The sequence below is a fragment of the Vulpes vulpes genome, chromosome 4 (assembly GCF_048418805.1).
Source record: "Vulpes vulpes isolate BD-2025 chromosome 4, VulVul3, whole genome shotgun sequence".
NCBI classification, from domain to species: Eukaryota; Metazoa; Chordata; class Mammalia; order Carnivora; family Canidae; genus Vulpes; species Vulpes vulpes.
The window spans coordinates 127,197,200-127,223,950 of record NC_132783.1 but is presented as its reverse complement, the minus strand read 5'-3'; the positions used below and the strand labels follow the sequence as shown (position 1 = coordinate 127,223,950).

The following is a 26,751-nucleotide window of genomic DNA, read 5'->3' as shown; positions in this document are numbered from 1 at the left end:
CTATCCCCCACTGTGGGGGTTGAACTCATGACCCTGAGATCAAGATCACTGAGTGAGCCAGCCAGGCACCCTGCTTCATCCTTTTAAATTGTTCTTTTCTGTTGAGGTATCAACGTTTATTCCACAAATCCCTAATTTATGGAAATCTTTGTCATTTTAAATTATCTGCTATTATAAACAATGTTATCATGCAGATTCTTGCACATATTATATCTTTGGGCATTTGTCTGATCATTTCCTTAAGATAATTTCCTAGAAGTGAAATTGCTGAGTTGAATGACTTAAATTTGTGTTATTATCTATCAGCATTTATTTGTTTATTGCTGTGTATTGCCGGATTTCTCTCCAGAAAGAGTTAATCAATTCACATTCTTATCACAAATAGAGCTCAGAGCAGAGAATACCTTGTCCAAACTGAAGTTCAAGAGAGATTCTGGGAGGAATTGACTCAGGCTAATCAAGATGAGACAGACTCAGGTCATCAATAGAATAGCTAGGTAATCTACAGAGAGCCAGGCTGGGGGTGCTCAGGGCTAGATTCCCCCACTATCTTGGCTTGTTTGTATCCACTCCCTCCAATGCTAGGCATCTTTCATCTCTGCCAAACAGAATTACTCTTTGCTATTTTTTTGAAAAACTTGTATTTGTTTACTATTAGAATGATTGCATAATCCACTTCCTGGTCTAGAGGACACAAGAACAATGGCTGCAGGGAGTGCTCCTTCAGAGATCATAGAAAGGGAACGAAAAAGGTTACTTGAAATCCTCCAAAAAGATTCCGATTCTGTCTTAGATACATTAACCTCTCGGAGGCTGATTTCTGAGGAAGAGTATGAGACTCTGGAGAATATTACAGATCCTCTGAAGAAAAGTCGAAAGTTGTTAATTTTGGTACAGAAAAAGGGAGAGGTGAGCTGTCAGCATTTTCTCAAATGTTTACTTAGTACTTTTCCAGAGTCAGCTACCATTTGGGGCTTACAGCATGGTAAGTTGGATTTCTGTACTTTTTTTGAGGGGATGGGGAGGGTTAGAGGGACAAGGCAGATTTCCTGAAAGAAGAAAATTATTGCCTTTTGTTTTCCTTTGTTTATCTCCTGGAGATAATTTTCACTGAAATTTAATGAAGGGTTAAAGTGTCCAGGATTTTAAAAACAGGGAACTATATATTTTACTGGCTTAGGGGATTGATAATCTTTTGTTGAACCTGTGTCCAAAACTTGCAGTTTTTTTTTTTTTTTTTTTTTAGTGCTATAATAACTGCTTATTATTCAGGAAGTAAATTCATGGATATTTAACAACCCCAATCTTGGAGTTAGTATAACCATCTTGGAAATATCAGAAAAATGGTTTTTAGCACACGTACATGGTGGATCAGTAACTTCATTTTTTCTGTGATAAGAATGCCAGCATAAACTTACTTTTTTGGAGCAATTAAAATGCTAATTCTTCAACATTTAAAGATAATTCATGTCAGATAAGGAAGTAGTTCCTCCAGAAGGGATTATTTAGCAATTCTGTGGATTACCACTAAAGGTGGGTATAACTCCTTTTTCTAAAAATATAAAAAATACTGAAGATTATTTTAAGAGATATTAGAGAAGTAGAGGCTCAGATAAAAAGATTAATGTTAATGGTCTCTAATGTAGAACACGACCCATATGCATAGAGAAATAGTTATTATTATTTCTAGGACTTGCTATTCCAAATTAGAGCTATTTGCTTCCTGATTACAAATTATTAGGATTAGATTTCATTAGCAATGGTCCTAGGAAATCTGAGTTGGTTTTGGGTCATAGTAAGTCCACAAGTAAGCACTATTCATAGGATACACATTTTTTTTTAAGATTTTATTTATTTATTAGAGAGAGAACACGAGGGGGCGGTGGGGGTAGAGGGAGAAGCAGACTCCCCACTGAGCAGGAAGCCCATTGCAGGACTCGATCCCAGGACCCTGGGATCATGACCTGAGTTGAAGGCAGACACTTAACTGACTCAGCCACTCAGGCACCTGAATTCACATTTTCTGTTTCACTCATGTACTCTTTGAGTTTGCTATGAAGAACTCAAACTCGTGAGAAAGTTAGAAACGTGATCTGATTTTTTTCCAGTGACAGAATGACAGTTGACTTGTTATTTATGTGGGAGATGCTAGGTATTCTCATCCTCCAGTTTTGAAATAAAGAAGAGAGATGATGCTTTGAGGTTTTGGAAACTCAAGTTATTATAAAATTAATATTTGTTAATTTGGAAAAATGAACTCCCCCCCCAACTTTCTTGTTCTTTTCAGAATTTTTAAAGCATGAGAATATAGAATGTACTCAATCTATAAGTGCAAGCAAGAATTCAGAAAACACTTTTTCCTCTAGAGAGAAACAGCCTGAGAGTCCTGAGATCACAGTGTCCTTTACAGAGAAAGAACACCATGATATGGGAACCTCTGAGTCCTTCAGGGACAAGAAGACTAGTCATAAAGGAATTGCTTGGGCCTCCAGGGAAAATGAAAAGGAAGACAACACACCCAAAGTCACATCGCCTGAATATGAGAACACTGAATATGAAATTCCAGCAACTATTGCTTATTTACAGGATGGACAGAACACTGAATATGAAATTTCCAGCAAACCTGAATATGAAATTCCAGCAACTATTGCTTATTTACAGGATGGACAGAGATACGAGGAGCCAGATGATTCTTTATACTTAGGAAAAGAGGAATATCTAGAATCTGCTGGATACTCTGAAGATGCAGATCCCACTGTGGAAGAAGAGGATTATAATGACTCAGAGCACAGTGTTTATGATGGCGAGGAGGATACTGCATATTCAGAAACCGCACACTTCTCAGATGAAGAGCAGAGCTATGAAGATTCAGCAACTGGCATGTTATTGGAGGAAGAGGGGGAGGAGGCGGAGGAGGAGGAGAAAAGGATTGAAGGTATGGGAATGATGTGTGATAATTAGTTGGCAACAACTTATTTTTAGGTTTCCATGTCATAATGGGGAGAAGGGGTGAGAAAAGGCACCGATGTCAGCAGAAAAGCAGTTACTCAGAGATTCTTTATGCCTCCCAAACCTGGGAGTTCCTTAGAGGCAGGTATTGACAGAGAGGAATACCCAGGACCTACACAATGGTGGACAGTATACCCAAAAATAAATACTGATTGTCAGCTTATAGGTTTCTACAGTCACCTCCATGATACGTATAAGTTGCTACCCACTAATTTTAGGTGTTATCTTCTATTGCTCAAATTGAGCCTCTTCTGTCCTATTAGTGCCTTTATGACCAATGAGATATGGAGGTTATAGGCCTAACTACTGAAGTGAAAATCAGAGAGGAGCCTGTGATGAATGGATAAGAGCCCAAAGTAGTGTTACTTTACTCGATCTAGTCATAAGTTGTCATCTTGGTAAGGGAAATTAGATCAGTATCTTTAATTGGAATATTTCTGAATGAAAATTCAAAAACCAACAAATGCTTCATTTGGAGAGGTATTGTCCATGAAAATAAATATCACCAAGTACTGAGTAGAGGAGGGAAAGGTAACTATTCTCTCCCATTCAGTTCACATACTGGGGATTCATCATCTGGTCCTAGGTAGGAGAGAGTAATGTCCTCCTCATCACACTTTGTTTTAGTTTGCAAGGGCTGCTGGAGTGAAGTGCCGCAAGTGGAGAGCTTCACCAGCAAACAACACAAATGTGTTATCTCAGTTTGGAGGCTAGAAGGGTGACATCAAGGTGTCTACAAGGTTGATTACTTGTGAAGGCTGTCAAGGAGAATCTGTTCCTAGTTTCTGGTGGTTTGCTGGAAATCTTTGGCATTCTTTGCTTCTTAAAAATATTGCTCTTATCTGCCTTCATCTTCACACCATGGTCTCCCTGAATGCATTTCTCTAGGTCTAAATTTTCCCTTTTATAGGACATTAGTCATAATGGATGGGGGCCCACCCTAATGACCTCATCCTTTTTTTTAAAAGATTTTTATTTCCTTATTTGACATAGAGAGAGCACTAGCACGGCATAGCAGGCAAAGGGAGAGGGAGAAGCAGAAGCAGGCTCTCCGCTGAATAGAGAGCCTGATGTGGGGCTCCATCCCAGGGTCCCAGGATCATAACCTGAGCTGAAGGCAGACCTTTAACCAACTGAGCTACCCAGGTGCCCCCCTAATAACCTCATCTTAACTAATTTTATCTGCAATGATCCTATTTCCAAATGTCACATCCTGAGGTACTGGGGTGAGGATTTCAACATATGAATTTGAGGGGTACATAACTTAACTCACAACACTAATCTTGTCCCATCCCTGTATCTTCCCAGTCCATAGTCATTTCTAGGCTTCATTCTTAATTTTTATTTATTTACATATTTCACATATTGTATAGGGTTGACTTAATTATTATAGTATCATCATTATTCTGCAAAAACCTCTTTTGTCTGTTTATTACATTTTTATTCATTCTCCATTCCTCCATAGGTAACATTCTAATATTATGATGTGTTTCTTGCATGTTACTCTTTAGTTTATATGATCTTGTTTTCTGTATCAGTTATTTATTGCAATAGTGCTGCATAACAAAGCATATCAAAACAATCAGAGTGTCTGTAGTTGGTTAGGCAGCTCTTATGGTCTTTCCTGGGTTTATTCATGCGTCTCTGGTCAGCTGGCTATAGGCTAGTCTGTCATCTCCTGGCAGACTAGTCTGGACTTATTCTCAGACTAGATGGGGCATATTCTTATGGTGAGGACAGAAAAGTATAAGAGAGAGAAGATGAGAGAGAGGGAGAGAGAGACAGAGACAGAGAGGAGGAGGTGTAGGCTCAGAACTATCATGCCACCTATATTAGTTTCCTAGGGCTCACCAAAGTACTACAAAGGTACACCAAGGTACACAAAGTACACCAAGGGTGGTTTAGAACAATGGGAAATTTATTGTCTTAGAGTTATGGAGGCCAGAGATCTGAAACCAAGGCGTTAGCAGGGTCATAACCTCTCTGCGGGCATTAGGAAAGGAGTTGGTCCAGTCTTATCTCCTTCTTCGCTGGTAGCCTCAATTATTTCCTGGCTTATAGATGACCATTTAATATGTGTCTTCAAATCATTTTCCCTCTGTGCATGTCTTTGTTTTCAAATTTCCCCTCTTTGTAAGCCTATCATTAGGATGGGGTCCCAACCTAATGACCTCATGTTAACTTGACCTCTGTAAAGATTTTATTGACACATAAGGTCACATTCTGAGATACTGGGGACTTCAACACAATTTTTTGTGTGTGTGGGAGGGAAGGGGAGAACCACAGTTCAACTCATAACACCATCACTTCTGCCACATTCTGTTGGTCAAAGTATGTCACAAAGACAGTGCAAATTCAAGGGCTAGGGAATAATAGATACCACTTCTTACAAAGTAATATTTCAGAAAGCCAAAACATATCCAGAAAACCATTAACTGGGGCTATTTTTTGCAATCAATCTAACACCTTTAGGAAAACATGTCAAGAAAGGTTTCAATAATAATGTAGTTATGATTTACTGTGTAATTCTAATAGCTAACCAATCCAATCTAGTTGACTGGAGACATGTGGCTGTCCTCTGTAATATTTATTTGTCTATACAATTAGGGACTGAAAAAAAATCCAAACTCATCTGATTTATTTTTTTAAAGGTTTTATTTATTTATTTATTCATGAGAGAGAGAGAGAGAGAGAGACAGAGAGAGAGAGACAGAGACAGAGGCAGAGACACAGGCAGGGGAGAAGCAGGCTCCATGCAGGGAGTCGGATGCGGGATTTGATCCCAGGACTCCAGGATCATGCCCTGAGCCAAAGGTAGGTGCTAAACTGCTTAGCCACCTGAGGATCGCCCCAAATTCATCTGATTTAAAGGCGAAGAGTCATCATGCTTTTTGTTATGCTAAATTTCGTGACAAAAAAAAATCAGTGTCAAATCTGTGTCTCAGGAAGGCTTATGGTGTTGCTCTATGTGCCCTGCACTGTATAAGGTCAACTTGTATATGGACTGTATCAATCTACTCCCTTCACTTCCTCCTTATAGTTGAGTTCATCCAGTGGTAGGAACCCATAGATTTACCACTTCCTGTGCCCTTTCTCTCTTCCTGAGGGTCCAAGTTTTAATGTGATGTTTCCCGTTAGCCTGAGAATTTTATTTATTACTTCTTGTAGTGCAGATCTGCTGGTGGGAAATTCTTTTGGGTTTTGTTTATTGAAAAAATGTCTTTATTTTGCTTTCATTCCAGAAGGATATTTTTGCTAGCTATAGAATTATAGATTGGCCATTTTTCTGTCTTCAGCACTTTATAGATGCCATTCCTTTGTGTTTTGGCTTCCATTGTTTCTGATGCTAAGTCTGCAGTTTTTTTTGTTGTTGTTGTTATTGTTGTGTTTTAAATCATTGTTCCCTGTAAGTGTCATTTTTATTCTGGCTGATTTCAAGATTTTTTTCTTAAAATTTTTTTAGCAGTTGACTCACAAATAATTTCCTTTGTTTTATCTTCCTTAGGGTTTGGAGAGTTTTATGAATCTGTAAAACTTGTATTTTAAACCAAATTTGTAAAATCTTCAGCCACTTTTTATCCAAATAGTTCTTTCTGTTCTGTTTGCTCCCTTCTCTCTGAGACTACAAGTACATGTATGTTAAAGTTTTTGATACTGTTATGTGGGTTCCTAAGGCTTTATACATTTTTACTTAATATTTTCCCTCTCTATCCATCAGATTGAATCATTTCAATTGCTAAATCTTTAAGTATACAGTCTTACCTTCTGTAATTTCCAATCTGCAGTTAAGTCCCTCTACTGATTTTTAAAAATTTAGATATTGTGATTTTTAGTTCTAGAATTTCTATTTTGTTAATACTTTTTGCTTTATCTTGGAGATTTCTATTTAATCATTCATTATGAACTTATTTTATTTTACATTCTTAAGAGTAGTTAAGGCTTTAAATTCTTACATGCTAGGGGCACCAGGGTGGCTCAATTGAATGTCCAACTCTTGATTTCAGCTCAGGGATGATCTCAGGGTCATGAGATTGAGCCCTGCATTGGATTCTGTGCTCAGTGGGAAATCTACTGGAGATTCTCTCTCTCTTTCTCTCTCCCTCTACTCACCCTCCCCCCCCCCGCCCCTCCACCACTCACATATATGTGCTCTCTCTTTCTCTCTAAAATAAATAAATCTTTAAAAAATAAAATAAAATTCTTACATGCTAAATCCAATATCTGGGTCAGTCTCCATTGATAGAGTATTGGTTATATGTTCTATTTCTTCCTATATTTGTTAACTTTGGATTGTGTCCTAACTATTGTGTTATCATGACGGGTTGTAGAGACTCTAGATCGTTAAATATCTCCAAAGAGTCCTAATTTTTTTTTTATATATTTTAGTTTCCAGTTAACCTAACTGGACTCAAATTCAAAATTTTCTTTTCAGTGGGTGGCAGCTAAAATCTCTGATCATTTCTTTTTGCCTTAGCTGGGCAATTTTCATGAGTCTTAAATTTATAATAATGTATTGCGTTCTAGATATTATTGCTTTTTAACTTTTTTCCCTTTTATCCAACTCTGTGCTTATTGACTGTATCATTGTTGCTGTGTATAAAACTTACTTTGTTGCTTCTTGGTGGTATCGCAAATGAGCTCCATAGTAGCCCTGTTATTACCTTGACAATACTAGGCATCTTGGCTTGGACTGTGTGGGTATTGGTTTTTGTGCTGAAGAAACAGAGGATTGTTGTCCAAAGACAAAATAAGTGATAGGCAAGAGCAGACCTCAACCTCTCACTGTCTCCTCTGGACCCTTTTTGGTAGCCTCAACTACCCCCTCATCTTCTTACCCCAAAACATATTCCTTTTTTTTTTTTATAAATTAATTTTTATTGGTGTTCAATTACCAACATACAGAATAACACCCAGTGCTCATCCCGTCAAGTGTCCCCCTCAGTGCCCGTCACCCATTCACCCCCAGCCCCCGCCCTCCTCCCCTTCCGCCACACCTAGTTCGTTTCCCAGAGTTAGGAGTCTTTATGTACTGTCTCCCTTCCTGATATTTCGCACACATTTCTTCTCCCTTCTTTTATATTCCATTTCACTATTATTTATATTCCCCAAATGAATGAGAACATACACTGTTTGTCCTTCTCCGATTGACTTACTTCACTCAGCATAATACCCTCCAGTTCCATCCACGTTGAAGCAAATGGTGGGTATTTGTCATTTCTAATGGCTGAGGAATATTCCATTGTATACATAAACCACATCTTCTTTATCCATTCATCTTTCGATGGACACCGAGGCTCCTTCCACAGTTTGTCTATAGTGGACATTGCTGCTAGAAACATCGGGGTGCAGGTGTCCCGGCGTTTCATTGCATCTGAATCTATGGGGTAAATCCCCAACAGTGCAATTGCTGGGTCGTAGGGCAGGTCTATTTTTAACTCGTTAAGGAAACTCCACACAGTTTTCCAGAGTGGCTGTACCAGTTCACATTCCCACCAACAGTGTAAGAGGGTTCCCTTTTCTCCACATCCTCTCCAACATTTGTGGTTTCCTGCCTTGTTAATTTTCCCCATTCTCACTGGTGTGAGGTGGTTTCTCATTGTGGTTTTGATTTGTATTTCCCTGATGGCAAGTGATGCAGAGCATTTTCTCATGTGCATGTTGGTCATGTCCATGTCTTCCTCTGTGAGATTTCTCTTCATGTCTTTTTTTTTTTTAATTTTTTATTTATTTATGATAGGCACACAGTGAGAGAGAGAGAGGCATAGACATAGGCAGAGGGAGAAGCAGGTTCCATGCACCGGGAGCCCGACGTGGGATTCGATCCCAGATCTCCAGGATCGCGCCCTGGGCCAACGGCAGGCGCCAAACCGCTGTGCCACCCAGGGATCCCTCTCTTCATGTCTTTTGCCCATTTCATGATTGGATTGTTTGTTTCTTTGGTGTTGAGTTTAATAAGTTCTTTATAGATTTTGGAAACTAGCCTTTTATCTCATATGTCATTTGCAAATATCTTCTCCCATTCTGTAGGTTGTCTTTTAGTTTTGTTGACTGTATCCTTTGCTGTGCAAAAGCTTCTTATCTTGATGAAGTCCCAATAGTTCATTTTTGCTTTTGTTTCTTTTGCCTTTGTGGATGTATCTTGCAAGAAGTTACTGTGGCCAAGTTCAAAAAGGGTGTTGCCTGTGTTCTCCTCTAGGATTTTGATGGAATCTTGTCTCACATTTAGATCTCTCATCCATTTTGAGTTTATCTTTGTGTATGGTGAGAGACAGTGGTTCAGTTTCATTCTTCTGCATGTGGATGTCCAATTTTCCCAACACCATTTATTGAAGAAACTGTCGTTCTTCCAATGGATAGTCTTTCCTCCTTTATTGAATATTAGTTGACCATAAAGTTCAGGGTCCACTTCTGGATTCTCTATTCTTTTCCATTGATCTATGTGTCTGTTTTTGTGCCAGTACCACACTGTCTTGATGACCACAGCTTTGTAGTACAACCTGAAATCTGGCATTGTGATGCCCCCAGCTATGGTTTTCTTTTTTAAAATTCCCCTGGCTATTCGGGGTCTTTTCTGATTCCATACAAATCTTAAAATAATTTGTTCTAACTCTCTGAAGAAAGTCCATGGTATTTTGATAGGGATTGCATTAAACGTGTAAATTGCCCTGGGTAACATTGACATTTTCACAATATTAATTTTGCCAATCCATGAGCATGGAATATTTTTCCATCTCTTTGTGTCTTCCTCAATTTCTTTCAGAAGTGTTCTATAGTTTTTAGGGTATAGATCCTTTACCTCTTTGGTTAGGTTTTTCCTAGGTATCTTATGCTTTTGGGTGCAATTGTAAATGGGATTGACTCCTTAATTTCTCTTTCTTCAGTCTCATTGTTAGTGTATAGAAATGCCATTGATTTCTGGGCATTGATTTTGTATCCTGCCACGCTACCAAATTGCTGTATGAGTTCTAGCAATCTTGGGGTGGAGGCTTTTGGGTTTTTTTTTTTTAATTTTTTAATTTATTTATGATAGTCACACAGAGAGAGAGAGGCAGAGACACAGGCAGAGGGAGAAGCAGGCTCCATGCACCGGGAGCCCGACGTGGGATTTGATCCCGGGTCTCTAGGTTCACGCCCTGGGCCAAAGGCAGGTGCCAAACCACTGCGCCACCCAGGGATCCCCGGCTTTTGGGTTTTCTATGTAGAGTATCATGTCATCGGCGAAGAGGGAGAGTTTGACTTCTTCTTTGCCAATTTGAATGCTTTTAATGTCTTTTTGTTGTCTGATTGCTGAGGTGAGGACTTCCAGTACTATGTTGAATAGCAGTGGTGAGAGTGGACATCCCTGTCTTGTTCCTGATCTTAGGGGAAAGGCTCCCAGTGCTTCCCCATTGAGAATGATGTTTGCTGTGGGCTTTTCGTAGATGGCTTTTAAGATGTTGAGGAAAGTTCCCTCTATCCCAACACTCTGAAGGGTTTTGATCAGGAATGGATGCTGTATTTTGTCAAATGCTTTCTCTGCATCTAATGAGAGGATCATATGGTTCTTGGTTTTTCTCTTGCTGATATGATGAATTACATTGATTGTTTTACGAGTGTTGAACCAGCCTTGTGTCCCAGGGATAAATCCTACTTGGTCATGGTGAATAATTTTCTTAATGTGTTGTTGGATCTTATTGGCTAGTATCTTGTTGAGAATTTTTGCATCCATGTTCATCAGGGATATTGGTCTGTAATTCTCCTTTTTGGTGGGGTCTTTGTCTGGTTTCGGAATTAAGGTGATGCTGGCCTCATAGAACAAATTTGGAAGTACTCCATCTCTTTCTATCTTTCCAAACAGCTTTAGTAGAATAGGTATGGTTTCTTCTTTAAACGTTTGATAGAATTCCCCTGGGAAGCCATCTGGCCCTGGACTCTTGTGTCTTGGGAGGTTTTTGATGGCTGCTTCAATTTCCTCCCTGGTTATTGGCCTGTTCAGGTTTTCTATTTCTTCCTGCTCCAGTTTTGGTAGTTTGTGGCTTTCCAGGAATGCGTCCATTTCTTCTAGATTGCCTTATTTATTGGCGTAGAGCTGTTCATAATATATTTTTAAAATCGTTTGTATTTCCTTGGTGTTGGTAGTGATCTCTCCTTTCTCATTCATGATTTTATTAATTTGAGTCTTCTCTCTCTTCTTTTTAATAAGGTTGGCTAATGGTTTATCTATATTATTAATTCTTTCAAAGAACCAACTCCTGGTTCTGTTGATCTGTTCCACAGTTCTTTTGGTCTCGATTTCATTTAGTTCTGCTCGAATTTTAATTAACTCTCTTCTTCTGCTGGGCGTGGGGTCCATTTGCTGCTTTTTCTCTAGCTCCTTTATGTGTAAGGTGAGCTTTTTGTATTTGAGTTCTTTCCAGTTTTTGAATGGATGCTTGTATTGCGATGTATTTCCCCCTCAGGACTGCTTTTGCTGCATCCCAAGGATTTTGAACAGTTGTATCTTCATACTCATTAGTTTCCACGAATCTTTTTAATTCCTTCTTAATTTCCTGGTTGACCTTTTCATCTTTTAGCAGGATGGTCCTTAACCTCCACGTGTTTGTGGTCCTTCCAAACTTCTTGTTGTGGTTAGTTCTAATTTCAAGGCATTATGGTCTGAGAATATATAGGGGACTATCCTGATCTTTTGGTATCGGTTCAGACCCGATTTGTGACCCAGTATGTGGTCTATTCTGGAGAAAGTTCCATGTGCACTTGAGAAGAATGTGTATTCAGTTGAGTTTGGATGTAAAGTTCTGTAGATATCTGTGAAATCCATCTGGTCCAGTGTATCATTTAAAGCTCTCGTTTCGGGGATCCCTGGGTGGCGCAGCGGTTTAGCGCCTGCCTTTGGCCCAGGGCGCGATCCTGGAGACCCGGGATCGAGTCCCACATCGGGCTCCCGGTGCATGGAGCCTGCTTCTCCCTCTGCCTGTGTCTCTGCCTCTCTCTCTCTCTCTCTCTGTGACTATCATACATTAAAAAAAAAAAAAAAAAAAAAAAAATAAAGCTCTCGTTTCTTTGGAGATGTTGTGCTTAGAAGACCTATCGAGGGTAGAAAGAGCTAGATTGAAGTCACCAAGTATAAGTGTATTAGTATCTAAGTATTTCTTCAGTTTGGTTATTAATTGGTTTAAATATTTGGCAGTTCCCACATTTGGGGCATATATATTGAGGATTGTTAAGTCCTCTTGTTGGATAGATCCTTTGAGTATGAGATAGTGTCCCTCTTCATCTCTCACTATAGTCTTCGGGGTAAATTTTAATTTATCTGATATGAGGATGGCAACCCCTGCTTTCTTTTGAGGACCATTTGAATGGTAAATGGTTCTCCAACCTTTTATTTTCAGGTTGTAGGTGTCCTTCTGTCTAGAATGAGTCTCTTGTAGACAGTAAATAGATGGGTCCTGCTTTTTTATCCAGTCTGAAACCCTGCGCCTTTTGATGGGGTCATTAAGCCCGTTCACGTTCAGAGTTACTATTGACAGATATGAGTTTAGTGTCATCATGATATCTATTCAGTCCTTGTTTTTGTGGATTGTTCCACTGAACTTCTTCTTAAAGGGGAATTTTAAGAGTCCCCCTTAAAATTTCTTGCAGAGCTGGTTTGGAGGTCACATATTCTTTCAGTTCCTGCCTGTCTTGGAAGCTCTTTATCTCTCCTTCCATTTTGAATGAGAGCCTTGCTGGATAAAGTATTCTTGGTTGCATGTTCTTCTCATTTAGGACCCTGAATATATCCTGCCAGCCCTTTCTGGCCTGCCAGGTCTCTGTGGAGAGGTCTGCTGTTACCCTAATATTCCTCCCCATAAAGGACAGGGACTTTTTTTCTCTTGCTGCTTTAAGGATCTTCTCCTTATCTTTGGAATTTGCAAGCTTCACTATTAAATGTCAAGGTGTTGAACGGTTTTTATTGATTTTAGGGGGGATCTCTCTATTTCCTGGATCTGAATGCCTCTTTCCCTTCCCAGATTCGAAAAGTTTTCAGCTGGGATTTGTTCAAAAACATATTCTGGCCCTCTGTCTCTTTCGGCGCCCTCGGGAACCCCAATTAAATGTAGTTTTTCTTCCTCAGGCTGTCGTTTATTTCCCTTAATCTGTCTTCATGGTCTCTTAATTGTCTGTCTCTTTTTTCCTCAGTTTCCCTCTTTGCCATCAACTTGTCTTCTATGTCACTCATTTGTTCTTCCACCTCGTTAAGCCACGTCGTTAGGACTTCTAGCTTGGATTGCATCTCATTTAATTGATTTTTAATTTCTGCCTGATTGGATCTAAATTCTGCAGTCATGAAGTCTGAGTCCTTTATGCTTTTTTTCTAGAGCCACCAGTAGCTGTATAATAGTGCTTCTGAATTGGCTTTCTGCCATTGAATTGTAATCCAGATTTTGTAACTCTGTGGGAGAGAGGACTGTTTCTGATTCTTTCTTTTGAGGTGAGGTTTTCCTTCTAGTCATTTTGCTCAGTGCAGAGTGGCCAAAAACAAGTTGTATTGGGAAAAGGAGAAAAAGAGAGAGAGAGAAGGAAAGAAAAGAGAAAAAGAAAAAAGAGAAAGAAGAAAAAAGGGAAAAAAGAGAAGAAAAAGAGAAAGAAAAAGAAAAAGGTGAAAAAAAAGGGGGGGTGGGGGAAGCAATCAGAAATCAAATAGAAAGAAAGAAAAAAAAGCACAAAACAAAACAAAAACAAAAACAAAAACAAAAAAAAACAAAAAAACACGGGGGAGAATCTTCCGATTCTGTATACTTTAAGTCCCTTGCCTTCCTTGGAACTGGTCTGTCCAGCTGGTCTTCTGGGGGAGGGGCCTGCTGTGCTGATTCTCAGGTGTTAGCACTTGGGGGAGCTGCTCAGCCCCTGCCTGGTGCAGGGCTCAGTGGGGGTTGTTCACCCCGTGAGGCCCCGGGAGGAAGCCACAGTGGCGGGGGCAGCTCTGGGACCCTGGAGTCAGCTCCCGCAGTAGCTCCGGGGCTCTCCGTCTGCAGGGCCTGGAGGCTCCGGGGCGGGGCCGCTGATCTGCTCAGTTCCAGGCAGGAGCGTCCTTGCTGTCCTGGGCCCTCCCGGCCTCTGCCTGTCCCGGGGGAGGCCGGATCCTGGGCTGTGTCCCGGCGCCCTGTGCTCCGGGGCCTGCGCTGTCGGATTCGCGCTCCCGCCCCGCAGCCCCCTCCGCGGAGCCGCCGCCCGAGCCCCTCCGAGCTGTTCCCGGAGCTGCGCCGCCCCCTCCGCGCGGAGCTTCTTCCTCCGCCCGAGCCGCCGCCGCCGAGCTGCTCCCGGAGCCGCGCAGCCCCCTCCGCGGAGCCGCCGCCCGAGCCCCTCCGAGCTGCTCCGGGTCCCGCCGTGCGCGCTGCAGCCCTTAGGGAGCTCGGCGCATCTCCCGGGGCGCAGGTGCCTGTTAGTGTCCCAGGGAGCCCGAGGGCATCCCCGCCCTCCTGGGTCCTGCTCTAACTCCCTGCGGGCCCCTTTCCGCGGGGAAGGTTGGTGCAGCTCCTGCTCCTCCGGGACGGGGCTCTCCTGTCCTGGGGACACTCGCCCCGGCCTCAGCCCGGCTCCTCGCGGGGCCCCACCCCTTTGGAGGCCTTTTGTGTCTTTATTTCTTTTTCCCCGTCTTCCTACCTTGATAGAAGCGCGAACTCTTCTCACTGTAGCATTCCAGATGGTCTCTCTTTAAATCTCAGGCCGAATTCGTAGATTTTCAGGATGATTTGAAGGTTGTCTAGGTAATTTGTTGGGGACAGGTGATTTGGGGACCCTACTCTTCTGCCATCTTGCCCCTCCTCCCTAAAACATATTCCAACCAAGCAACTTTTAGACCACCCAAGGATTTTGTTGAGTTACCTTTGTTAATTCTTTTTTTTTTTTACCTTTGTTAATTCTTAAAATCTATACTTTTTGCTCACTTCTGTTGTTTCTTCCAGCCAATTAAAAAAAATATATATATATATTTTAGAGAGAGAGCACTGGAGGAGGAACAGAGTGAGAGAGAGAATCTCAAGCAGACCCTCCACTGAGCCCAGATCCCAATGCAGGACTCAATCCCACAATTCTGAGATCACAACCTGAGCCAAAATCAAGAGTCAGATACTTAACCAACTGAGCCATTCAGGCAGCCTTCTTCCAGGTTACTTTTATAGGGGACCCAAGAATCTTATGCTAGTTCGCCATCTACCAGGAATAGAAAATGCTCTCTGGTCTTCCTTCTCTACCAAGCACTGTATCTGTATTCTCAAGAAGTGGTTGGGGTGTGGCGGGTAATATTAGAAAATAGGAGATCGGGAGAAATTAGGTACAACACATAAATTTTGAGAAAAGTTTAATGGAAATAAAATCTTACATTTCTCCAAACTTTAGCAAGAGATGTATTTAAAAAATAATTCAGTATAAACCTAGAAAATTCCTCATACATGTATATCATGAATCACTAACAACGTTTTTCATTGCTGTATATAAACATTGATCAAAAAATTGGAAAACCTAAATGATCATCCGTAGACAATGGTTAAATAAGTAATGGTCCATCTGAATCATGAAATATGATGGATTAGCTAAAATGAATTCAGTCAGTCTGTATATAAACTGATTTAGAAGAATTTGCAAAGTACCATTAAGTGAAAGAAGTTTAAGAATCATTTGTTTAGTATAATATAATTTATGTAAAAATAAAATAGCATCCACAAAACCAAACGATATATTTCTCTATATGCATGCATACTTATATCCTTGCATGTCATAAGGATGGGAAGCAAACATATGTAACATACTGAAATCTGTCAGAAGGAAAGTGGAATTGGCAGAGTGGCAAAAGGGAACTTTCACTTTATTTGTGTTGTTCCATCTTTTTACGATGAAAATGTTAATTATTTATTTACTTAATTTTAAAAGTCTGTGAAAGAAGCTTAGTCTCTGAATGTAACATTCACCGGGTATCTTTTTCCCTACAGAAAGAAAAAAAGTGTTTAAAGATGTCCTGTCATGTTTGAACATGGACAGGACCAGAAAGCTTTTGCCAGATGTTGTTAAACAATTCTCCTTAGATCGAGGATGTATGTGGACACCTGAGACTCCAGGGGACTTAGCCTGGAATTTCCTGATGAAAGTTCAAGCTCTGGATGTGACAGCCAGAGATGCAATCCTCAGACACAAGGTTCCGGGTGAGGATGGCAAAGAGGAATTGCTGGCTGGAATAGAGAATTTGGAAGTTAGAGACAATCAAACCATTAATCCATTGGATGTTCTTTGTGCCTCTATGCTCTGCTCAGACAGCTCTTTGCAGCGTGAAGTCATGTCAAACATGTACCAGTGCCAGTTTGCTCTTCCCCTGCTCCTGCCAGATGCAGAAAACAACAAAAGCATCTTAATGCTAGGAGCCATGAAGGACATTGTGAAAAAGTGGTCAACACAGTCTTCAGGAGGGCCTACAGGGGACACAGAAAAGTTTCTGAAGATGCCTGTCCTCTCCTTTGTGCGCCTAGGATACTGTAACTTCTCCAAGTCCAGAATCCTCAACAGACTGCTTGATCCTGCCCAACTGAAATCACACAAAATCTTTTTCCATCAGGATTTTACTGTCCCAGTGCTTCCCCGACAAATCTCTGATGGCCTGGTTGAGATAATGTGGCATTTTCCGGATAGCAATGGTCCAAAGAAAGACCTCAGTTTTTTCCAAAAGCCTGTTGCTCTGGCCAATCTTCGTGGAGACCTAGAAAGTTTTTGGACACAGTTTGGTTTTTTGGTGGAAGTTTCCTCAGCTGTGTTTTTTTTCACTGACTACCTAGGTGAGAAGGAATGGGACCTGCTAATGTTTTTAGGAGAAGCTGCCACTGAAAGATTCTACTTTGTTCTCAGTCCCCAAGCCCAGGAGAGTGAAGAGGTTCAGCTTTTCCAGAGGGTTCTAAATTTGAAGCCATCACAGCTACTCTTTTGGGAGGGGGAGGAAGCTGGAGAGAGAGGAAAGAATATGGAGCATCTTCAAACTGCTCTACAAGAAGTGATGTCATCTTCACTCAGATATGTGTCCATGGAGGACATGGGCTCCCTGGCCAGGGAACTGGGAATCCAGGTAGACCAAGACTTTGAGAATGTTCAGGTAATTCATAGTTGCCCTAGTGAAAACTTGGCTAGAACAGCTAGAGATGAGAGACAACAAAGACACAGTCAACCAGAAAGCTCACCTGAAGCTCCAACTGAGATGCCTGTAAGAGAGCCTGGGGCTAGCTGGAATCTTCAGAATTTCCACCATACCCCAGTATTCTTGCCTCATCTGGAAAATTCCTGTCCTTTACCAACCAGAATTGGAGGTAACTTTAACCATGTTCCTTTGAAAGCTCCCTGGGTTATGGGCTTCCACTTTGGGTCAGAGCAGAGGTCTAAGTGGTTCCGTCCCTGGCCCTTTCAGAAAATGAGGGACCGTGGTCGAGGTGAAAGTTTTAGATTTCAGTACTTCCAACCCCAGAGGTTTTATTCACCCGAAAGATTTATGAAATTTTCAAGAACGGCTTGGAGACATCACATGAATACATTTGGGAGACCACTAAGACCTATGTTTCAGCATGTACAGGCCTGGCCTAAGAGACCACAGACAATGGGAGCTCTTGAATCTGGGGCAGTGGTCTCCCATGTAGGGCACTTCCATTCCCTGGGTTTACAACTAGTGGGACCAGTTGGGAAGCCACAGCTTAAGCATGCCTATGTCCAGAGGACACAACCAACTAGGGCAACTGGGAAACTTATGAAAACAACATCCCAAAATGAAGGTCTTTACCCTCAGGCCTCTCAACCAGCAGGAGTCATACAAAAGCCTTTAAGATCTGCTTCTCAGCAAGGAGCCAAACTGAAGACACAGGATGGACCTTCAAATCCAGCTTTCCAAATGGGATCCTATCCCAAGTCCAATAGCAAATGTTTACCCAGCTCTCAGTTCCCATCCAACCAGCCCAAGCCATCCCAAGTCAAGCAATCCCAATCTATACCCTCTCAACCCAAACCCACTCAAGCAAAACCCACTCAGTACCGGCCTTCCCAAGCTAAACCCTCTCAGCCCAGACCCACTCAGCCCCACCCCTTCCAACCCAAACCCACTCAAACAAAACCCACTCAGCCCCAGCCCTCACAAGCTAAACCCTCTCAACCCAGACCCACTCAGCCAAAGCCCTCCCAACCCAAACCCACTCAGCCCCAACCTTCACAAGCTAAACCCTCTCAGCCCAGACCCACTCAGCCCAAACCATGCCCACCCAAGCCCTCGCAGTCTAAACCTTCTCAGCCCAGACCAACTCAACCCAAGTCATGTAGGACCAGTCCTTCACAGGCTAAGACATATAATCCAAGGGCAGGAAAACGTTAGTTTTCATAGTTGTTTCTAGAGAACTATGAGACAAATCCTTCACCCCGGCCATTGCTATCATACATTAACCTAAAGAAGAAAGGCAGTGATGATAAGAGATTATCATCATTAGCATGACACAGAAAAAAAAAAAAAAAGATATGCACAGCCTAACTGGTATCATTAAAATATCTGTAAGAATTGTGTTCACCAAAAGGAAAAATATGAAAAGAATTGAGAATAAAATCAAACAGTAAATAAATTAACTGAATCCAACCTTGAGTACTAGGTAGTATATAACCTGAATTCAAGGAATGGGGCTGTTGAGATTACTCCATAAAATAAGGCTCACGCATCTTCAGTGTTGCAAGAAAAACTAGATGTTGGCTACTCCAGAGGTATCTTGGTCAAAACTTTTTGGTTCAGTATCAGCCACCAAGCAGATAATCTTGTTTGTTTGGGATGTTTAAATCATTTTTACTTCTGATGACAGCTCCAATTTGCTTGGATAATGTAACTCATTTGGCCTTTACATGCAGAAATAATGAGCTAAAAACCAATGAAATAAATGATTTTGCACTAACTTGGGTATGATCTGTGAATGTTTTATATATAAATTATTTGTAATAGTTAAGATAATTTGGCTTATTAAAAAATCTGCTATCCTCATGATTTCAAGTTAAAATGTATAATTGAATTTTTAATTTTAGAGTTACAAAGCTTGTAGAAAGCATTGCAATGTTTAAAAGAACTTAAAATTCACAAAATTTACAATTTTACTTTATTGGATTCATTACTATCCTAAACATTTGGCTAAGTTCTGCCAGTTACAAGCATAAGTAAAAGGAATATATTAAACTTAGAATATTTAAGTTTAATTAAGTTTGTAAAAGATACCAAATATTAATAAAAGACCACTTCAAAGATTGATATTAAAATTCACTAGATTTAGAAATTAAATAATAAGATTCGTAAGTTGGATTAAGACCTCTGGTTTTTGAACTCATAACTCTTATAAAATTAATACTAGTTTTAAGTACTAAAATGGCCCCACATTGTCTTCATTGGGTTAATTTTTTTTTCTTTTTCAAGGATGCCAAGGGAAAAATATCATATTGATAAATAGATGAAAAACGATCTTTGAAAAGGAATAACGAATTTCTGAAAACATTCTCATACTACAATAGGCATCCTTCACTTATGCATGTTTTAAACAAGAAACTATTGAGTATTTAGAGGGTGTTAAATCTTTAAAGTTACTGTAAGGATGAAGAAAGAAAGGACTATGCATGTAGGCTTTTGTCTTTATCTTTTCTTTCTTTCTTTTTTTTTCCCTTTTTTTATTAAACTTTTTTTTTTTTTTTTTTTTTAAGATTTATTTATTCAGAGAGAGAGAGAGAGAGGCAGAGACACAGGCAGAGGGAGAAGCAGACTCCATGCAGGGAGCCCGACATGGGACTCGATCCCAGGTCTCCAGGATCACACCCCGGGCTGCAGGTGGCGCTAAACCACTGCGCCACCGGGGCTGCCCCCCCCCCTTTTTCTTAGAGATTTATTTATTTATTTATGATAGACATAGAGAGAGAGAGAGAGAGAGAGAGAGAGAGAGGCAGAGACACAGGAGGAGGGAGAAGCAGGCTCCATGCAGGAGCCCGACGTGGGACTCGATCCCGGGACTCCAGGACCGCACCCTGGACCAAAGGCAGGTCCCAGGGACCGCTGAGCCACCCAGGGATCCCCTGTCTTTATCTTTTCAAGAGAAAAAGCATAACTAGTGTTCATAACTACAGAATCTTTGGTGTAAAAGTGGAGTTCCTCAGTGAAAATAATCTTATTGTTTAAACTTTTGAAATGAGCAATACTTATTTAAAAAACATTTTACTGAATCCTTCTTCAAGATTAGTTCCTGGAGAATTGTCACCAACAGATTCTGTATCAGTCTGGGTCTCAACAATACCCATATGGTACATTCAATTTGGACACCTCGAGGAGAGTTTCATAAAGGAACTATTTATAAAGGGCTGGGCAAGATGTAAAAACAGCGCAAAAGAGAATGCAGTGCCATGGATCTAGTAAAAGTAAGGCACATTGCCCACCCTAAGATCCAAAGGGAGAGAGGGGGTAGTGCTTTCCCTAGTCAGAAGAGCTGTGTGGGAAGGATCTTGGGGCTGGTTGGTTGAGGGGGACAACAGGCTGCAGTGACCTGCAGGGAGCTGCCCAAGAGAGTATGTACTCCACAACTTGGATCCCCAGTGCATCCCCTTGGCCAAAGCCAACCAGAAACCAGAGAACAAGGAGTCCACCTAGGCAGTTTGTGTTGGCCAGTCTTAGGGTTCAAAGCAGGGTAGAAAGTGACTCTGGAGGGGCAAACAGGTGCTGCTTAGCAGATTCCTCCCTTTCCATCTCATTCTTCCTTTTTTCACCTTTCTGCCTTCTTTTGCATTTATTTCTTCAGTAGGAACTGAGAAGACATGGAAAGAGAATGAGAAATCCTGCTATGATCATGAGATCCTATAAATATATTTCCTCTTTATTATAAAACTATAAGCTCGGGATCCCTGGGTGGCGCAGCGGTTTGGCGCCTGCCTTTGGCCCAGGGCGCGATCCTGGAGACCCAGGATCGAATCCCACGTCAGGCTCCCGGTGCATGGAGCCTGCTTCTCCCTCTGCCTATGTCTCTGCCTCTCTCTCTCTCTCTCTGTATGACTATCATAAATAAATAATAAAAAAAATTTAAAAAAATAAAACTATAAGCTCATCTATAGTTTCAAAAATGCAGAAGTAGGCAAACAAGAAAATAAAATAAAAATAGTCTGTGATCTCATAACTCAGAATAATTGGTCATGTAGTCCTCTAACTCACTAATAACATTTTCATATATTTTTTCTATGTAAATACATTTACAGGGGCAGCCTGGGTGACTCAGCAGCTTAGCGCTGCCTTCAGCCCAGGGTGTGATCCTAGAGCCCCAGGATTGAGTCCCTTGTTAGGCTCCCTGCATGGGGCCTGCTTCTCCCTCTGCCTGTCTCTCTCTCTCTGTCTCTCATGAATAAATAAATAAAATTTTAAAAAAATAATAAAAAATATATATATTTACAGGTATCAATCAGGGTTGAATGTGGCAAAATCAAATACAGTGTTGGGGCAGGTAATATAAACAGTATGAAATATTGGTTTTCCAGATGTCTTAAGAAAGTGTGAATTTAAGACATAAAATATAGTTTAAGGGCATCTTTATGTAATGCACAAGTTTGATTGTTTTAAGTCACACATGCTAAAACTCAGAACCATTTATTTTATGCGTATTATTTACCAAACTGAGAGCATTCAATTTGAACCTGACTTTTTTTTTTTGGTAGATTGAAGAGTCTACCCAACGACTTAACCTTTTTCAACACCTGAAAGTCCTTTCTTAAACACCTTAAATCAATTTTTATTTTATACAAGACTCCAAATAAAGATTACTTTTTTTTTTTTCAACATTGGAAAATGCATGTTCTTTGTTGAGATGCTTAAAAGGAGTATAGTCCAATGTGATACAGAGACTGGCATTAGGGGCAAAGCTGCCTCACAAATTGTACTAGCCCCAAAAAACTAGGTTTTACCCACATGCATGGTGACCTTCTGCTTTTCCTTACGTCTTAGAATTTTTTATAGTCCCCTTTGTGACTAAGGTATAGGTTTCTTTTTATTTGCTATATAGGGTCCATGTAAGCGAAGTGTCTATTGGGGAGGATAAACATGACACTGACCGCCATGGATTCAGAAATCTGATTTAATGGGTGGCTCTAAGTGGTAATTTGGTTAAGAGTAGTTTTCAGGGCTTGTTAGGATAAAGGCTGAGATACTATAGCAAAGGGCAGACAAAAATCTAGTGGCTTAAATAATATACGAGCTAATTTTTCCTTCCTGTAACAATTCACCCTGTCTAAGCTGGTGGAGCATCTCTTTTCAGGGTTAATCATGAGCTAAGTTCCTTCCATTTTGTTATTTCATCTCTTTGGACATTGTCCTTTTCTTCACGATTGAAGCCACTCTCTCATTTCCTTGATGCAATCTACAGAACGTGAGGAAAGCCAAATTCCAAAGAGACCAACCTGACTTAGGTTAGAGATGAGTTGGAAATTGCGTGCATCTTTCAATCACACCCCATTGGCTCAAACTTGGTCATATGGCCACGTGTAGGTGTAAATGAGGCTGGGAAAGGTAGTCACCAGCTGAGTGGCCATGCATCCAGGAAGAAGGAGAAAAGCAGCATTTTGCCAAAATATCATAGAATATCAATATCAGAGAGAAGCCCAGAGGAGGAAGATAGAGTCACCAGATTCAATCCTAAAATGCATTCATTCCTACTACCTCAATCATAATTTTTTCTCAGTTATTATAAGATATAAATTATTTTAGTGATGGAAAGGGGTAATAATTGCCTGAATTGAAAGGAGGATTTTGAGTGATTTTGCAGTGAAGATTTTTAGATTATATATTCTTTTCTTTTTATATAAATAAAATGTTGCTACTGTGATCTGGGTATTGCCTGCCCCTGAGTCTATATTATGCACAAGGGCCGAAATGTTTTCCATCATTCTATAATAGAAATATAAACTAGACTGTTCCCTAATCCAAGGTGTCAACATTCTATACACCCTCTTGGTGAGTTTCCTTAAATTCTGAAACAGTGATTATATAATTTGAGCATGCCTAAAAAATCACCAGAGGTGGTTTTTAAGATAGCATATTATTAAATTTTCCCTTAGAGATTGATAAAGTCTAGGGTAAGCCTAAGGAATGGCTTTTTTTTAAATGTCAGGATGCCCACTGACACTGAAGATCCTGAAGATCCTGGGGCCACATTTTGAAAACCCAGATCCCGCCTGGGCTGCAAACCTGTTTATTTGTGCTCAGAGAAAGACATTTTCATGTGGACCAGGAATTCAGTCTGGGATAATTTCCTTGCATTATCATTCTCATTAAAGTCATTATTCATCTCCTGCTGGAAAATTGTGCCCTAAAAAGCTGGTGTAATGAGGTGATAATGAGGTAAAAAGTTTTAGCCATTTAAGATTAGGACCGCTCTTTTCCACCTATAGGTTTCTACATCTAACACTTCCCATTTTGTTGGCAGGTTTTGTAGCTGATTAAATTTAAAAACACATCCTTTTACTTTTCAAACTGTGCTTCTTTCTCTTTGCTCCATGGCTAAGACTTGATTTTTTTTTTTCCCTCTTGAGCCTCAGCCCTTTCTTCCTTTTCCCCAATGTCACTGGTTTACATCATATTATTCTTTCACTAATGGCAGAATGACTTTGCTAGGGATTGATGCAGATGATTTTTGCCTTGGGTCTTAATTTGACACTCCCCTGTCTCTGGGTCTCGCAGGCCAGATCAATTTCTCTGGGTTGGCAAAAGCAGAGAGAAAGGAGAATAGATCAAGATACTGAGATGTTGTAAGTGTCCTCCAGATGGGCCTTTAGCCCTACCCCCCCAGTCATTGGTAAATTCCCCACTTCCACTTCAAGACTCAAGGGTGAGCAATACAACCCAAAGGGAGATTGGAATACTGTGAGCCTTTAATGTCTGTCCCCTTTCCCAAGATAGGATTGGATTAAGGGATCAGATAAGAGAGAAGCAAATACTGTTAACAAAAAAGTACATTAATTAGTACTTCAAAAAAAAAAAATCAGTACTTAAAAAAAAAAAAGGTAAGGAAATTGGTCCTGACTTGATAAAATGCTCAAGACAGGCTCTGTTGTCCTCTCTTGAAATACACCCTGCCCAGGGCTTCCAGCACACTGCTCCTGGCTCTTCTCCAGCCAGTCCTCCTCCTTGCACCTCACTGATCCCCTGCCTGCCTTTAACTGCTGCCTTTCCTCAAGCAGCTCCTGGCATCCTTTTTTTTTTTTTCTTTTTAAATTTATTTATGATAGTCACGGGGGTGGGGGTGGGGGTGGGGGCAGAGACACAGGCAGAGGGAGAAGCAGGCTCCATGCACCGGGAGCCCGACGACGTGGGATTCGATCCCGGGTCTCCAGGATCGCGCCCTGGGCCAAAGGCAGGCGCCAAACCGCTGCGCCACCCAGGGATCCCGGCTCCTGGCATTCTGTCCCCACTACCCAGGTTCCCGTTGCAACGGGATGATATTCGAAGTACTAATTATTATTATTATTTTTTAGATTGTATTTATTTATTCATGAAAGACACAGACTGAGGGGATCCCTGGGTGGCTCAGCGGTTCAGCGCCTGCCTTTGGCCTAGGGCTGATCCTGGAGTCAGGAGATCGAGTCCCGCATTGGGCTCCCTGCGTGGAGCCTGCTCCTCCCTCTGCCTGTGTCTCTGCCTCTCTCTCTATCATGAATAAATACATAAAATTTTTTAAAAAGAAAGAAGAAAGAAAGAAAGAAAGAAAGAAAGAAAGAAAGAAAAAAAGAAAGACTGAGAGACAGAGACAGAGGCCGAGGCAGAGGCAGAAGCAGGCTCCATGCAGGAGGGGGAGCACCACGCGGGACTCGATCTTAGGCCCTGAGCCGACCTGGGCCAAAGCCAAAGGCTCATCCACTGAGCCAGCCCCGCGTCCCCCGACTTACTTTTGGTGCTTTTAAGATAAGGAATGAGACGAACGTTTCTGAAACTAAGAGGAAGACCGGCCAAGGGTTCTCAGCGGCCTCTTTAGTGTGCGCCGCCGCGTTTGGCAGCAGCCGGGTCAGCGCCCCCCGGTGTCGGCCCCGGGCAGCCGGGCCCTCGGCGGCTGCTGCTGCTGCTGCTGCTGCTGCTGCGCGGCCCGCAGAACCCGCCCCGCTGCTCCCCGCCAGGGACTCGGCACCGCAGGGACGCGAGAGCTGGGGGGGTCCCCGGGGGGGGAGGTCCCGGGGGGTGGAGACTCCAGCCGCCGCCGCCGTCTGGGCTCTGCGCGCGCCTGGCGGAGACTTCAGAACCTCCGCCGCCCCCCCCGCCCCCGGCAACCGGAGCCCCCCCCCCGCCCCGCCCCCAGCTCCGTTCTCCCTTTTGCTTCATAGACTCTTGCGCCCTCGAACCCTATCAGCGTATGTTTCTTGAAGGACTTGAACCGGCGCAGTTCTTTATGAAAAATGTTTCTCCTTTTTTCCAAATGTCTTTTTATTTTCTTTCTTTCTTTTTTTTTTTTTTTTTTTAATGTCTAGGCCTTCTTGGACACACCGACTCCTACCCCAAATAAAATCTTTTTTTTTTTTTAAGATAAGGCTTTTCTTCGTTTCATCCTCCTCCCTTCCTCTCCTCCTCTTTTTCCATCCTTCCTTTTCCTTTTCCTCTTTTTCCTCTGACCGATCTTCCCTTTTTTCTTAAAAAAAAAAAAAAATCCAAGATTACATAATATATTTTTTAAATGTTTTATTTATTTATTTATGAGAGACACAGAGAGAGAGAGAGAGAGGGACAGACACAGGCAGAGGGAGAAGCAGGCTCCACGCAGGGAGCCCGACGTGGGACTCGATCCCGGGCCTCCAGGATCAGGCCCTGGGCTGAAGGCAGGCGCTAAACCCCTGAGCCACACGGGCTGCCCAAGATTACATAATATTTGGAAAAAATTCAAACATTGTGGAAAATCTATGTTGTATGAAGTCCTTCGTAATTCTACCCTCTGGAAAGTGGGACTTCTCAATATTGGTTGCAATTAGAATCATCTGGAGAGATTTTTTTTGGTCTGCTGCCAGGCCCATAGCCCACGTCAGAGACACAGCACCCAGATAAGGGTCCTTAGGTAGCTCCAGTACGCAGTCAAGGTTGAGCACCACTGCCCCAGGACTTTGCTGCTGGAAGTGTGGTCTGTGCACCAGTGGCACGAGCAGCAGCATTCAGGGGGATCTCAGCTCGGCACCCTCTCTCTGCCTCCTGAAACCTTCTCTGCATTTTAACAAGATCCTTGGTATTTCATATGCACAATAAAAATAAGAGAAGCGCTTCCTGTAGAAAAATCATTAAAAACAATAAGGAAAACTTTCTCTTTTTTTAATGGTGGCGTGAACTCATTATTATAGACTGAGAGGAAAAAGCTATAAAGGGGAAAAAATAGAAAGTGTAACACAGAATGTCATAATTGGTAGGGCAAGGTCCCAAGAAGTGGTGGGAGGGATAGAGCTGACAGCCTGTTGGAAAAAGTGAACTTTGAAGAGGAAAGGGAATTTGTCATCTTATGACTCTGGGAAGAATTACGATAGACTTACAAGCAGATTTGAGGGCAGGGCAGCTGCTGCCTCCTCATGGCTTTTCTTTTCTATTCTCCTCTAGGAAGAGAAGAGGTCGTCTGCTAAAAATGAATGGGACAAAGAGGACCAACAGCTATTGAACACTCGCTACGTGTCACACAGTATTGTGGGGTTTATTTTTTGTTTTTTATTTTTAAAAAAATCTTAAATTTTTAAAAAAGATTTTATTTATTTGTG

The 26,751-nt window shown here is 41.5% G+C and overlaps 1 protein-coding gene across 5 annotated transcripts; it reads left to right on the top strand.

Annotated features, from left to right (window-relative positions):
* The first annotated feature begins 390 nt into the window (after positions 1 to 390).
* CARD6 (caspase recruitment domain family member 6) lies at positions 391 to 26,751 on the top strand. 5 transcript variants are annotated; one of them, XM_026016703.2, is made up of 4 exons: positions 428 to 985; positions 1,247 to 1,533; positions 2,288 to 2,935; positions 15,957 to 18,920. In XM_026016703.2, the coding sequence occupies exons 3-4, from the start codon at positions 2,428 to 2,430 to the stop codon at positions 18,356 to 18,358; spliced, it is 2,910 nt and encodes a 969-aa protein (XP_025872488.1). In that variant the 5' UTR covers positions 428 to 985; positions 1,247 to 1,533; positions 2,288 to 2,427; the 3' UTR covers positions 18,359 to 18,920. The 5 variants fall into 5 exon arrangements, with proteins under 5 accessions (XP_025872487.1, XP_025872488.1, XP_025872489.1 ...); XM_026016704.2 differs by lacking the exon at positions 1,247 to 1,533 and adding an exon at positions 26,597 to 26,751 and having other exon boundaries at positions 597 to 985; positions 15,957 to 17,312; XM_026016702.2 differs by lacking the exon at positions 1,247 to 1,533 and having other exon boundaries at positions 391 to 985.

Coding starts and splice junctions, on each gene's coding strand:
- CARD6 (XM_026016702.2), top strand. CDS start 703: ATGGCTGCAGGGAGTGCTCCTTCAGAGATCATAGAAAGGGAACGAAAA. Junction 986..2,287: donor CATTTGGGGCTTACAGCATG/GTAAGTTGGATT, acceptor TGTTCTTTTCAG/AATTTTTAAAGCATGAGAAT. Junction 2,936..15,956: donor GGAGGAGAAAAGGATTGAAG/GTATGGGAATGA, acceptor TTTTCCCTACAG/AAAGAAAAAAAGTGTTTAAA.